The sequence below is a fragment of the Primulina tabacum genome, chromosome 9 (genome assembly GCF_025594145.1).
Source record: "Primulina tabacum isolate GXHZ01 chromosome 9, ASM2559414v2, whole genome shotgun sequence".
In the NCBI taxonomy this organism is placed as follows: domain Eukaryota; kingdom Viridiplantae; phylum Streptophyta; class Magnoliopsida; order Lamiales; family Gesneriaceae; genus Primulina; species Primulina tabacum.
Window position 1 is genome coordinate 36,460,715 of NC_134558.1, and position 16,084 is coordinate 36,476,798.

General features: G+C 31.8%; 1 protein-coding gene and 1 pseudogene across 2 annotated transcripts; both read left to right on the forward strand.

Moving 5' to 3' along the window:
• The first annotated feature begins 1,246 nt into the window (after nt 1–1,246).
• On the forward strand, nt 1,247–7,251 carry LOC142555693 (agamous-like MADS-box protein AGL19). 2 transcript variants are annotated; one of them, XM_075666737.1, is made up of 7 exons: nt 1,247–2,094; nt 4,133–4,217; nt 5,150–5,214; nt 5,296–5,395; nt 5,795–5,836; nt 5,928–5,969; nt 7,025–7,251. In XM_075666737.1, the coding sequence occupies exons 1-7, from the start codon at nt 1,913–1,915 to the stop codon at nt 7,136–7,138; spliced, it is 630 nt and encodes a 209-aa protein (XP_075522852.1). In that variant the 5' UTR covers nt 1,247–1,912; the 3' UTR covers nt 7,139–7,251. The 2 variants fall into 2 exon arrangements, with proteins under 2 accessions (XP_075522852.1, XP_075522853.1); XM_075666738.1 differs by having other exon boundaries at nt 1,251–2,094; nt 5,153–5,214.
• A 4,829-nt stretch (nt 7,252–12,080) lies between these two features.
• LOC142556660 (protein STAY-GREEN homolog, chloroplastic-like) lies at nt 12,081–14,070 on the forward strand (annotated as a pseudogene).
• The last annotated feature ends 2,014 nt before the right edge of the window (nt 14,071–16,084 follow it).

Here is a 16,084-nt window from a genome sequence, read left to right on the forward strand (position 1 = left end):
ATCTGCACTGTAGCTGTGATTTATTGCTGCCCAGCGCGTGGGGCGCTGCTTGGAAAATTCCAGGCATATGGGGTTTCATAAATGATAAGATCTAACATGCAAGCATAGGTATAAAACTCTATAATATGATCCAAAAAAAAAAAAAAAAACTTATTATGATCAACATGAACAGTAACAATAAATTGCCGGCTCTTAGCTTTTCTCCCTATATTCTAATCAAATTAACAAGTTTTTTCCAAAAAAGAACTTGATTATCAGTCATTCATAATAAATGAAAAATTCTTTAATAATTTTCGAAAATCCTATTCTATCTCATAAAGATATGATATATAAAAATAAAAAAAAACTATCGAGTTTAAATTTGTTGATATGTTTAGCCAAATATATTCTTAAGTAAAATAACACAAAGCCTTTAAAAAAAGTTACACAAAACCCAATAAAAATGCTATCTAAAAGGATTGATCATTCTAATTTTTAATGAAAAGAATAATAGTTGAAGAATTTAATATATAAATTTGGTAATACTGATTTTTTTTAAAAAAAGATAATATAAATTTAATTTTATTTAGAGAAAAAAAAAAGGTAGTGGATGGAATTTAGAACGTGTGGCGTGCCAAAAAAGGAAAACTGGAAAAGAATAATAGAAAGAAATGACTAATTAAATTGGCGTAGACATAAAAAGACCCATGTGAGACGTCAAGTGGATGATGACGTGGCGCACCTGCATTGGCCGAGAGTTGTTCGGTCGTACGGCAGGATATTGACGTGTAGCTAACATTGTACGGACATTTAATTTTTAAAACTACACACGCTGCTCTCTACTTGCCGGTCCACCACGTAGAGAATTGTCCCACCATCATTTATTTTATATAATAATATATACTAGCAATAGCACATATGTTATAAGTATTAAAATTATAAAATGTGAAAATTCAAACACATTATATTGCACTAAATAAATGCATAAAATGACAATTTTGAAATTTAAAAAAAAAAACTTCACAAAAAAATAGCTATTATTTGGGGGTTTTGTTTTATTAATACTATTTGTGTGTTTGTATACTAGTCGTCCTGCGCATTCGACCAAAGTGATTGTTTTGCCATCGTATTCGAATTTGATGACTAAATTTGAATTTAAATTTAAAAAAAAATAAGACGATTTTCCTATCTTGAGAGAATATATATATATATATATATATATATATAAAATATTTAGGTGCCTAGTTCTCGCAAGGCCAAAGCATCTATATCTCACTCTTGAACTAATACCCCAAAAGAAATAATATAAATAATTCCCATAAAGTTTTCCACTTGATCTTTGTGACGCTCATATTCTTTCATTTCCAGTCTCTATATCTTGTCTATATTTAGTGCTTCTGCGCTGTGTTTACCAAAAGAAGAAAGGGATGAGGTTATAAGTCTTTCCTAAACCATCTGTTCCCACTGTTCCCTCGGTTGAATCTTTGAAATCACTTCAAATCCATATGGAAAAGATCAGCAACCGACACTTCCCATCATCATTTCTTGGAGGATTTGTAATCTAGGGTTTCTAAAATCACCTCACTTGACCCATCTAGTGTCTCCTTTTTCCATTTCCAGCTTATAAATCTCGCAGATCTGAGAAACCCATGTAAACTTTTGTCTGTTCTTTGCTATTGTTGGAGCCAATCGACACGATACCCTTTCTATATTTAATACTTGGTATCCCACCTAGGTTTATGAATTTTTGCTGGAATTGATCTTTCGTTGTTTTCTTGGTGATTATTACCTCTATGCTCTAACACTTTACGGGTATCGGTTCATATTGAGAGACCCATGAAAAATTTGTGAATCAATAACCCAAAATCACTTCCTATTTTTATCTTCAAGTAATCGGTGTTCGTAAGTATATATATACATATATACACGGAAAATGGTGAGGGGAAAGACTCAAATGAAAAGGATCGAGAATGCGAGTAGCAGGCAAGTGACCTTCTCCAAGCGCAGGAGTGGGCTTTTGAAGAAGGCTTTCGAGCTCTCAGTTCTCTGTGATGCAGAAGTCGCACTTATAATCTTTTCACCTTCTGGTAGACTCTATGAATTTTCAAGTTCCAGGTATTATTGAACTTAAATCTCCCTTTATTTTTTGTTGATATTGATTAATTATCGAGCTGCCTTTTTGCATAAGTTTCTGTAGAATCTTAATGGACTTCATCACTTGGTACCTGCTTGGATGGAGTGGTACTAAATTCGTTGACCTTTTTTTCTTTCTTGAAAAAATAATAAAGATTTTTCTGAAATGATTAAATTGACAATTTACATTCATCTCTGTGTGTTTTCTGTGGAGGGTTTGTTTATTTTTGTGAAATTAGAATAAATTTCCACTCTTTTCCAAATTTATATATGATATCAGTCTCCAACGTTTTTTTTCCACCTCCATAGATGTTTTCTACACATACAGTCTACTGGAATACTGCTGTCGCAAAATCCATGAAATGATTAATAATATTTTAGTCGTTTTCATGATTTCATGTTACTTAAAATTTTGCCATGATTAAAAGGCCAAATGTGCTGGGGAAACCTTTTTTCTTTTCCTGGCTAACTAATTTTGACGCAGAAAAAAATAAAATTTCTCATTAAAGTGTTTACGGGCAGGTGAAAACATATCCCATCAGCCTTCATGGGGACAGATATATAATTTAACTAAATTAGTAATTCTTTTTAGAACACTAAATTAGATATTTTAAGAATAGTGAGTGAGTGTGTGTCTGTGTGTGTAACTGTGCCTGCAGCATATATATTTATATACACGATTTATTAGTTTACATATGTACTTGTTCTCTAGTGTCATGTCGGGATTAACTATGTGGATTTTAGATGTGTTGAAATCCCATATTCTAATTGAATATTCTCACGAAATCCCCTATCCTACACTAAAAGCAAACTTTTCTGGGTAGATTTTTAAGTTAATATACAGGTACGATTAACTATATAAACTTTTGATATTTTCGTTCATATTAAGGTTCTTGAAAATATATATCCCAAAAGATAGTTTTTTTTAACACAAATACAATTTGGTTTGAACGATGATATGATAATGATGTATAATAATATGAATGATGAATTCATATACATGAATGACACGATGATTTATAATTTAATAATTTCGATAACTTCAGTCAAACATTGAATCAAATAATGATGTATGATCAATTAATGTCTTATTTTCTGCGCCTAATAATATATATGTATAAGCCAGAAAACGTAGAATATATCTCTGGATTGATATATACATGCAAGTTAATCGGACTTTAAACCAAAAAGACCACCTAATTAAGACTGACTTCATCAAACTATGTAGCCGAGATTTTCCCTCATAAGGAATCAAACCTTTGAACTTCTTGATCCGACACCATGTTGAAACAGCATATCCTAAAGCTCGAGTTTGTTAGAAACAATTCAATCAAGTGTTCAAAATTTTAACAAATCTGGGCTAAGTTTGAGAGTAAATCAAGCACTTCCACAAATTTGAAAGTAATCATTACTATGTAAAATGTAGAAGAACTCTTATTACAAAGTTATTCTTCATAAATTATTCATCTTCGTGTTTATCTTTTGCATATTAGATATCGAACTGTCTTTTTATGTCCAATATATACAATCAATCCGCACTGAGGTATATCCATGTGTGATCAATCATGTCTATTTGATATCAAGCATGTGTATTCGAATCTTGTTTAATCGTTTTTTAACGAGGACATTCACTTCATTAATTTCCTCCAAGTATGAATAACTTTAATACAATTGCTTGTAATCTAAATTCAAGAGAAGTTATATATTGTAGAACGCTATTCCAAAAGACTATCGACAGTTAAAAATCGAAGGAAAATTAAGCAGCCTTTCCTATGTTTTTTTAACTATTTAGTAACACGAATTATGTCTTAGGATTTGTTCTAAATATAATAAATCACAGATAATCATACAAAGGGGAAAAATATGCTATTATTATGATCCTCACAACAATCCGAAGAAGAAAAAGACAATAGCTTACAAGCCCTTGAGTAAAATCTAAGTGTGCATTACACCTGGACTTTCATTTATTAATTCCGTGTGATTTCTCTTGGTATTCTATTTATTTTGCAACTGTTGGCAGTCAGATGAGCCACACAATTGAAAGATATCAAAAGAATGCCAGGACCCTAGCCAACCTGAGAATAACTGATGAAGTACATACGCAGGTAAGGATTCTTATTTATTTTTAGCTCTATCATATATGTTTAACCTTGTTCTTTCGGGGACATCCGAATGTTTAAATCTTTGGTTGTATTTAGATTTGGGGAGGTATATTTTAAGGAAATATTTGAAATGACTGTTCACTGATTTCAAAAAATAACTAGTTTAAGGGTTTGAAATCCAATATTATCAAATGAATTTATCCAAATAAGCCAATGGATGTGAAATCATTAGTTTCAATTCTATCCTTCCAAATACAACTTTAAAGAAAGACAATAAAATGAGACCATTCTCCTTTCTTGTACTTTTGTAAAGTATGTTGAATCTTTCCCTTGATATGGTCTAAATATATATATTTTGGTCTGGTCACTTCCATGTTTTCACTTTTTTTGTCTTGTTATCGGTCAATTCATCGTCTTAGTCCGTTATCTCGTTCTTTTTTCAATTTTGGTAATTTTTCATCGGAGTGCTAATGTGGTATCAGACACGTCATGAATTTTTGATGATATGTCATCATATTCAGGTGACACGTCACCATTTTCCAGTCATGAATTTTTGATGATATGTCATCATATTCAGGTGACACGTCACCATTTTCCAGTACCACTTTAGCACTCCGATGAAAAATGACCAAAATCGAAAAAAATGCAAATTCGTTGACTGTGACCGTAAATTGACTGCCGACAGAATAAAAAATGAAAAAAATATGAAAGTTAAATGAATTTAGTTTTTCCTCTAAATATGATTTGGCTGTCATTAGCCTAAAATACTGATAGATAGTGCAATCATGTCTTGGAGAAAAAAAATTCTTAGCAAACTATACATGCATTATAACTACCAAAGACATAACATAGACGAGTTATAAATATCGCCCATGCATATATAATAAGAGGTGATTTGGACAATATATTACCTTCTGCCATTATCGAATCCTAAGCAGAAACTGAAAGATGAGGCGGCTGATTCGTATAAGAAACTCGAGCTCCTTGAAGATGCTAAAAGGTATTCATGAGCCACTCAGCGGTTATATAATTAAGTTCAACAAGTTGATGTTACCTCAGAATATTGCATAAATATTTACAGAACGCTCTTGGGAGAAAATATAGTTTCCTGTTCTATTGCCGAGTTAGTACAGGTGGAAGAACAGTTGGAAAAAAGTTTATGCAAAATCAGGGCTAGAAAGGTAACCTCATTGATGTTATTTGTATAGAATCCTTCCTCCGAAGTCATCTGTCGTCTCCATTGCACGTTTTTTTAGCCTTTTTTAAGCATTCTGTATTTCTCTAATATGTCCGTAAGTGTCCTTGTTTAATATATAATCTGAGCAATTTAACGTACTCTACGGTCCTTTTATGTTATATGTGAGTCAATTTGTTTTTTCGTTTCATCGATTATGTATTCGGCTGTGGTAATCATCTATTACATATATTATGTTATATACAACATTTAATTGTATAACGTGACATGCACAGATGATTCAAATTCCTCTGCATTTATATATCATCGTTTATTATATGTGTGTAATCTCGAATTCTAATGATCTGAATGATTATTATTATTTTTTTCATATTTTTTTGGCCAGCATACTTTATTTCAAGAACAGATCCATCACCTAAAAGAGCAGGTATATATAAACTGAGTTCAAGGATAAGGAACAATTGATTTATTGGTACTGTTTTACTAATGCATAGTACCTTAATTGTTTGATGTCGCAGGAGGCGAAGCTAAGGAAAGTAAACACCGATTTAAAGGAAAAGGTGGGTACTTAATTATTGAATTATTCTTTGGCTCCTTGTGTTATATCAAAGGGATAAACAAAATTATTTTGAAATACCAATCATGTCAAATTGAAAATATTATTTGAACGTAACAAAAATATAAAAATATTTATCGTAGCACTCCAAAAATGTCGAATATTTTTACGGAGTTTTTGTTTTTGAAAGGAGGAGGAAATATATTAATGCTTTTATTATGTTTTAAATGATTATTTTTTTCGTTTATTTTGAGTATTCTAATTTAAGCCTTATTTTATAAGCATATAAATGACACTTGCCTGTTTAGAAAATTATAGTCGTGAGGATTTTAGTTGTCGATGTAAAATTATTATGAAGGGAATTTTGGCTTATTTCACGAGAAGGGTTTTAGCTTATTCAGGTAACATAGTGTCTATATGCAATTTTACCTATTATTTTTTAACTACTTACAAATTATTCGAACGTCCTAAATTTAGATACAGTGGATCATCAGTATTTAGCCAAATGTATTGAGAAAATTCAAAAAATCATCACTGTGACTTGAGGTACATATGATTTTGGTTATCAGATTAGCCAATAATCATGTTGTTTTCAACGAGATTTTTTTTTTTGTACATTCAGTCTGATTTTTTCCAAAGTGATAGTATGACGTTGAATATTACTGATATGTTTAGAGTCATATTAACACTCCAGTGAAACGTGAGAAAATGAATCCTACACATTGTTAGATGAAATGATCAAATTTACATAAATATGTTTCAAGCTGTTAAATTCAGGCTAGAGGAATGTAGTGTCAGGCGATCGAGCTTGAGTACACTACTTCACGATTGTCAAGTCTTCAAACTCAAATCGATTGAGTGGTGTTTTTCGCGGTTGAGTTTGAATCAATTAATTATTGAGCTATTCAAATCGAACTCAGTATATAATAGATGTATAAAATTCATATGTATTTTTGTGTAGGACTAACGAGTGATTGAGGTTGACATCGACATGGTGTTTGCGTGTACAATTGATTAGGATCGACTATGTTGTCTAATTTCTTGTTATTTGTGTGATAGTGTGAGATGGTGGGGATGTCAAGCATCGCCCTAAGCCAACCATTATCGCCAGATATGGAGGTGGAGACGGGGTTGTTCATCGGACCTCCGAAAACAAAGGCGAATCATGTTTAGATTTAAAGACTGTTAATTACACAAGGTTGTATATCTAACTTCTTCAACATGTTATATCACACGTTTATTTTTCTCTTTTACATGTCAAGTATAGAATTTAAGGTTTGTTTTAATGATTTTTCATTTTTTAAAAAACTATTATTGATTTGATGGCGCCACAAAGGGGATGAGTATATTGTCTCAAAATTTACAATATTGGACACAATTACAATTGAAAAATAATAAAATTGTTCGGGCTAAAATTGGGCAATTTTGCAAGTCCAATTAAATTATACAAGTCTATTAAATGTGATAGATATATTTCCATCGATTCAAATTAATTCAGATAAATCAGTAAGCGCGGAAAGAGGGGAAGATCGTGGGAAGAAAAATGAAAGGATCGTGGGAAAAAAATGAGAAGATCATGGGTCATAGGAGAGTAGTGGAGAGAATCGTCCATCATTTAGAAGAAAAAAGATCGGTCAAAGAAGAATTACACACACAATCTCTCACACAAATTATAGCAAACTCTTTGTAGAATTCTGATAGCTTTAGTCAATCTTTTCATAGTTTTCATTTCAAATTTCAGTATTTCGAGTCATCTTCTTTCATATTTCAGCAATGTTATTTAGTATATGTCAATATTTTGTGAATTCATATATTTTATTGAAAGATCATGTTAGAAGTTTATCTCTCAATTTCCGGTAGTGTTTTTCTAGTTTTCTTTGTTTATGACGTCATATTTGTTTAGGAGATCATTAGAAATTAGATTTTAGCATTTTTACACAAATTGATGTATTTTTATTCCTGAAACACCCGCGAATCGAAATATTGTGCAAACAAAAATATATAAATAATAAAAAGACGCTTAAACTCCAAGCACGAGGCTACACGAGAAATATGTTTCGTGCTAATAATTGAATTAATGTCCGCCTTCACACAAACTCAACATAACAAAAATATTTTTAAAAAACTAGCACAACAGTCAACGCGTTGCGTTTTAAGTTTTTTTGGTCAAATTTTGTAACTAATTTGTGGATATAAGTGGTTTTAGAATTTATTACGGAAATGATAGTGTCCACACATAATAATGTGGACAAATGAGATAATTAGTCGATGAAATACAGAGTTTTAATTGACTTTTAGAGAAGATCAGTGTTTGTAAGTAATTTTTTTTTAGCCGGACATGTTGAGAAGTTTCTCTCGCATGATCTCTTGCATACTGACACGGAAATTATATATAATTTAACAATTATCCAGACATACAATGTGCTAATTAACGTAGGGACTCAATGACAAATTGACAATCGACCAACTCTTTGTCTTTATTCTGGACATTCTTTATATATAGTATATAATATAAAAATGATTTCACTAATCAGCATTCTCCATAAATATGTTAAAGCCATCTTTTTACCCTAATGTTGCATCAAATTAATTAAAATTTAATTAATTGATTTAAGAATAAGGTCAAAAAAGGCTGAGTGCCTAATATATAGGTGTGCAAAATTCGAAAGGGGCCGTGGGCACAGCTCGTGTGAAATATATTTTGGCGTGGTTTAATGTGTTGGCCAAATGCGACTGACCAGTTATTTAACTCCAATACTACCACGCTGTTCAATGATTGTTATTTTTATAAATTTTAAACGAGTAAAACATGTGAACAAACGTATTTTTTTAAATAAAATTTTAAATGATTGTTATTTTTATAAATTATAATTTTATCTATTTAATCAAGATTTAGTAATATAAATTTTTTAAACAAAAAAGGCTTAAAGACATCGAAATAATTTTTTTCCTAAACTTTTCCTCTTTTTCAGACTAAGAGACAGACACTTGATCTAACAATCACAGGCAAAAGTTTTATTCCATTCAATTTATGATTTTAAAATTATATTAAAAACAAAAAATATTTTTCCATGCTTAATCTCGCAGTAAACCCGCTTAAGCTTGTAAAACTTAAAGCTTCATGATGTTTTGTCACACTTCGCGTTTTTTATAACCTTGATCAAACTACAAAAATTCTCTTTATTTAATTTCAATGACACATATTTGTATAACCATATAAATTATAATTAACTCAATCTGATATTGGTCTATTTACTACACTCATTGTACAGAGATGAGAAAATTATATTTTTGGTCAAGTAATTTATATTTTTTCTATTTTCTAGTCTTGTTAACGATGATTTTGTATTTTTAGTCTTGTAACTTGCATATATTTTTATTTTTTGATTTTGTTACTATGAATGTTTATTTTTAGTCATGTAATGTCACGCCCCGAGATTAGGTTTAGTCGACACCGGCGTTGTTACAACCATATAATTGAAAACAACAAGTCTCGTAGTACACTATAAACCAAAAGTCAGTTTATTACTCATAATCAATCATAAAATTGTCTTTACAACGTAAATTCTTAGAACGACAAAAATTATGCGGAAGCGTTTACAACTTAATAAACGAAAAATAAATAAACTTCTTGATTCTTCTTATTATCAGCCCCAAAATTGGTGTTGTTCATCTTCCTTGAGTTTCTCTTCTGATTTATCTGGGAATGGTAGAGTAAGTGGTGAGTAATATGGTCGTCACTCAGTAAGCGGGGGCCGTTCGAGCACATACATAACAAATACACATGAATTTCGAAAACCACATATCATATCATGCATTACATCATCCTCATAAGATGTCATCATCATAACCATAAATATAATTTTGGCCAAGACACTGAGATTCCTCTACTTTTCATGATTTACTGATATCAGTCCTTAATTTTTACTTATCTCAAAGGACGATGTCATATAACTGTTACAATCCCACCATGTAAGGGCCATAAACATATCTCGTATTGGGATTCTCACTCATGTCCAGTTGAATTTTCACATTACCAAAATATAAAATATACTATAATCGTATCAAGAAGTGGTCGAAACAAAATAATGGTGCTCGACCGAAACTTTAAAAACGAAATAATTCATATACAAAATATTTTAAAACAAGTCTACTTATCTTAGATTAGAAGAAAACGTGAAGATCTTGGAAACTACATAACAATCATGCAACTGACACTTCAAAAATGCAGCAATACATCTAACGAAAAATCAACCGCCTTAGAAAATTCTTTGCACCTTATTGAACCATTGGATCGAGCTTAAACTTTTACAGTACATTCATAAGTACGTCAAATAAATTATGAACGATGAAGATCGAGCTTGGAAGTCGTTTTAACCTGCTTATGGACTAAAATCTGAGCAGTTTTCTTGCGAATGCTATAAACGAAAAACTAACCGTTGGATTTGGCTGAAATTTTGATATGTTATGAAAAACATATGAAAGCATAATTTGACAGGTGGAGATCGGCTTCTGAGCACCAGAGCGAGAGAAATAATTTTCTGAACTTGGACATAATTTTGATGATTGCAAGCAGAATTCTGGAGAGCAAAATTTCGAAAACCTAGGGGGAGTTTAAAGAGAATTTTGAAAATTTTGAGTGTATGAATGGTGTGAAATGTTGAATGGTATAGGGTGATATTTATAGGAATGGGGTGAAAATCTTACCATAATTTGATTGATATCCTTCCATAATTTGGAGATGCTCATTCCATAAATTTTGAGATACTCCTTCCATTAATATTGACATGCTTTCTTGTTGAGAAAACTGACTTGTATGCAATATTTCGTTCCAATTAAGTTGATATTCAGCCTCAATTTCAAATTTACTGTGTATCTTGCACTGGATTTCAAATTTCATATAATTATTGGCTTGGAAATTTTTTTTGAATATCATATATTATTTAATATTTTCGAATTTTTTATTTTTACAATAATATCATATTCGAAAATAAATTCTTATACATGCCTATATTTAAAAATTACACCCCAAAATTTTGGGTTCTCACATGTAACTTGTATGTTTTTTATTTTTGTCTCTTCTGATCGAGAAACATGATGAAATTCGGTGAAAGAAAAGACAAAAAATGGAAAAAAAAACCACAAGGTATCGTACTTAAAATAATTTGTGTGGCTCGAAGAGAAAAGCGAAAGTTAATATTATTCATAGGGATGTAAACGATCCAAACCAAATCAAACAGTATCAGACTTGAATTTGACTCGTTTAAGATTTTTTGAGCTCGAGCTCGATTCGAACTTCTATTATCAGGCTCTTGCACGATTTGTCTTGAAATTACTAAGCTCGAGAAAAGCTCAAGCTCGGCTCATTAAAAGCTCATTTATCATGTTAATCAAGCCGAGCTCGAGCTTGATTCAATAATAGCTCGTTTACCATGTTTAACAAGTCTGGCTTGAGTCCGGTTCGTTTTTTAGCTCGTAAAAAATAGAATTGAGCTCGAGTTTGAGCTTGATTCGAGCTTGTTAAAAATTAAATATATCTATGATCTAATTTTAAATCACACATAAAAATATAAATTCATTCATAACTAACCAAAACGACAAAAATAACAACTAAAAGAAAAACATAAACTCAGTATATTATTGAACATCCCAAAATAATACATCTAGCATCCAGATGAAAAATATTCGTTATACACTGATATCACTATATAAATAACATTACAATAATTTCACTCTTTTAATACTTCAATTCTTTCCATTGACATTAGTACTAATATTTTTATTTGTCAACTCAACAAATGAGCCAAGTTCAAGCTTATGAGCCACCTAAACGAGTCGAGCTCGAGCTTACGAGCCACCTAAACAAGCCGAGCTCGAGCTCGAGATCCTATTATCAAACATTTTGTGAGCTCACGAGCCGAATATCCTTAAACTTGAGCTTGGTTTGATTAATTTTTCGAGATAGAAATCGAGATTGAGTTTGATTTGATATGATTAACAAACAATATCAAGCGAACTTTTTTTTCAAGCCGAGCTATTCAATTTGGTTCATTTACGTCTCTAATTATTCCCAAGGGATACACGTCTCTTTGAAAGATATATAAATCTGGTCAGTGGTCATATTTGGCACAGTTTGGCGAAAGTTAATCGCATGCATTTTTTAAGGGAACATTTCCGACTTCCAAACAAAGCGATCGAGGAAAAAGAAGAAACCAAAGAAAAGTTATTCAACCAATATATATATACATATATCAGTCTCTTCTTCTTACTTGCACCAAAACTCTGAGAAATATAGCAATAATAATATATAAAGAAACGGAGATCATCACTCCTCTGAAATGGGAACTTTAGCTGCTGCTGCTTCAGTGTTCCAAACAAAGCTGGAAACCTCTTCCTTTCTTCCCGGAACAAGAAGAGGAACCAAGAAGAAACAGCCCGTTGTCCCTGTAAGACTGTAACAAGTTTGTGTGTTATATTTTGTCCTGCATTTTTGTTGAAATTAATTTTTCTTCTTCTTCTTTGATTGCATCAGGTAGCTAGATTAATTGGGCCAGCTATATTTGAAGAATCAAAGCTCAAAGTTTTGTTCTTAGGGGATGACGAAGAGGAGACTAATCCAAGAAAACTTCCAAGAACTTACACGCTCACGCATAGTGATATCACCTCCAAGCTCACTCTGGCCATTTCTCATACAGTAAATAATTCCCAGGTTAACTTTTTTCTTGGTCAAATGAATTAAAAAACCCAAAAAAAAAAAAAACAAGAAGAAATGCTAAGGTTTTGACCCGAAATTAGGTTGACTAGTTTGGAAACATGCATGTATCTTTTTGATAATATTTATTAATCAAGTTCATGTTATTTTTGATTCATTGATTACGAAAATAAACACACACTGGATTTTGGTAATTGATAATGTGCAGTTGCAAGGATGGTACAATAGATTTCAGAGGGACGAAGTGGTGGCGGAATGGAAGAAAATAAAAGGGAAGATGTCCCTTCACGTACATTGTCACATTAGTGGTGACCACCTTTGGTTAAATCTTTTTGCTGGCCTCAGATATTACATCTTCTCCAAAGAACTCCCTGTGGTAAGATCTAATTATCCGGCTCTTGAGGGTAGTTTTGGTATTTAACATCCCAAGAACCCCATGCAAATTTCAATAAAAACATTATGATATTTCACAATATAAGTATTTTTTGAGAAAATTGTAAATATGGTCTTTCATATTTGTCTATTTCCGATTTTGATCATCTATTTGTCAATTTCAGTTTTAGTGTGTGATCTTTGTTCTTTTTTAAGTATATTTTTTGGGAAAATTGTAAATACGGTCTTTCATGTTTATCTATTTCCGATTTTGATCATCCATTTGTCGAATTTCAGTTTTAGTGTGTCATATTTGTTCTTTTTTAAGTATTTTTTTGTGTGTGACGCTGATATGTCTAGTTTCATGTAAGAATAACCAACATTTCAAAACAAAGGACCAAAATTGGAAGAAAAAAATTGAAAGATACATGATTAAAACTCAATTCTGATCACATAACTGATCAAAACCGTAAAACTTATATTTTGCTTATTATTCTTTCAAAGAAGATATCGATTGAGGGTGATCAAATTTTTCTCAAGAAGGATTATCATCTATCGTCGACATTTCCATGTTACAATCGTATGATCGAGACATCGAATTATCTAGATCCCACATGATCAAATCATTCACGCTTCACAATCATTCCAAGAACGTTTTTTTTTTTTTAATAAACAGTTTTGGCTAACAAAACTCAAATTATTGAATAGGTGTTGAAGGCCTTTTGGCTGTGGAGACGAGAAGTTGTTCAACAGCTACCCCGAACTACAAGACGCACTGGTTTGGGTCTACTTCCATTCCAACATCTCCCGCTTCAACAAAATGGAATGTTGGGGCCCACTTAAAGGAAGTTGGGCTGTATGTGATGGGCTCATTAAGCCACATAGAGAGAAGAAAACTTCACTTACTCCACAAATATGCGCAGAGAAATGCACCTGCTGTTTCCCAGCGATGAGTCAAATCCATTGGCCCCAAAATTAGTGAAATTCATTTTATTAAAAAAAAGATAAAATTAATAATGATTTAATGTTTGTTATATATATATTAGAATATTTTTTTTAATAAAAATTGTGTATCTAAATAAATTAGTAAAAGTTTCACGTCAATTTTTAATTTATTTATTAATTATAGTGATATGAAATTGGTCTTTGACTAATTACGATACAGACTCAAACAGACTGATTAACCATACGTACAATCATCCATGTTCATCTCGAAACAAGCCGACACAAATAAATTTTATTTTGTTTTGTTTTTTTTTCAAAAAAAAAAAAAAACACTAGCCGACACCAAATACTAAAATGCAATATTGATAGTGATCCTATTTTTTTTAATGTCTCTCATTCCTAGTAAAAAATTCGAATTAATTAAAGAAAACACGATATCGCTAATCTTGCATTATAGTGAATATTATACAATTTTGATGAATAGATAATACAATTTCATTTGATGAAAATATAATACAATTTTGAGGAAAAAAATCACATTTTTTTTAATACAATAATTTTTTTAAAAAGAATAGACTGTTCGGACGCAAAATTCCAAATATCTGCGCGCATCCTTGTCGGTCGGTGGTAATTGATCACATGTCTAGATTAGTTGTCGTAATTAGAGAATTCTTGACCGATACAACAAATTATCGGCCCCCGCATGTCCAACGCATTGCGCTGTCGTCGATTCACTTTTTATGTTTTTACGCTATTGAAAAAAGAGTCACGAGCATGATATTTGATTTTTCTAAAGATGGAATCCACGTTAAAACAAGCAAAATACCACTGCAATTGTAATAACAACGTGGTTGAATTGTTATTTTGCGCTGTAATCCGAATCAAAATAAAATCAATATAGGAGCAAAAATTAGAAAAATAATAAAATAAAATGATTATCTATGGTACAATGAAGCTGGCGGACGCGTTGGAGAACTGAGGAGCTATGGAGCATCGAATTAACTCCTACGGTGCACATACATAGTTACTACCAACTTTCTAAATTGTGAGAAAAGTCATCAGAGTGTCCTGTATCACCTTTGCGAACACGAGCCACGGGTTGTGCTTCTTCTCACTGAGTTGTGCAAGACCAGTCGAATGCTTCTGCATAGATGCAGCATCAAAGGTTATCGAATCTGCATTCTCCCGAGAGAGGATGCTCCAATTTCAGTACTCTGCATAAGAGAAGGCTTTGAGTTTGCCCCAGATACACAAAGCTACATGCAAACCGTTTTTGAGTGCAAGAATTCGAAAAATGGACGATCTATCAAGCCATAAGGCCCATAACCATCACCCGTCGCCATGGTAATTCAAAAACAGTAATATTTGGTTGCTTTTTGAAAAAAAAATGTTTTATTTTCGAAAACCGAAAACAAACCATTTGCAGTTCATTAGTAGGTAAGGTCCAAGAATTTGGTGATTTATTTCATGCAGCCGCTGCTGAAAATAAACGGTTGTTATTAGATCAATATGTTTTTTAAAAAAAACTATGATCATGCTTTTAGATCAATACCTTTTTATGTCATACATTATCAGACAAGTAGAAACAGTGTTGGAGGCAGGAGTATTTACTAAAACTTGAGCAGCAGCTTAAATAATTTTTCATAATTGAAACATGACAAGATTAAGATTAAATTACAGCAATATTACAAAACTAACATACTGTGAAATACAAGTACTTGCCAGAGATTTGGGAGAAGGGAACACGTTCCAGAATCTAAGTGTTTCATCTCCTGCTCCAGTCACAATAGTTTGCAAAAACCTCCACAGACAAAAATGAACGTATCTGTTATTTAAAAGCAGCATTATCAATTATAAACTAGTATTTCAGTCTTGCCTACAAAGCTTTCCACCCGGACAAATGGCAATGTAAAGTACCCGGTATGTATGGCCTGTAAGAGTTGCCAACTGTATTGGCCAATAAATACAAACCAAACTTCAATGATCGAAACAAGCAAAAAAAAGGCGAAAAATCAAATCATCAGTCCGGTTTTTTCCACATCAAATTAGTTTATGTACCTTCGACATAATAGGATATCTCCACGCTATAT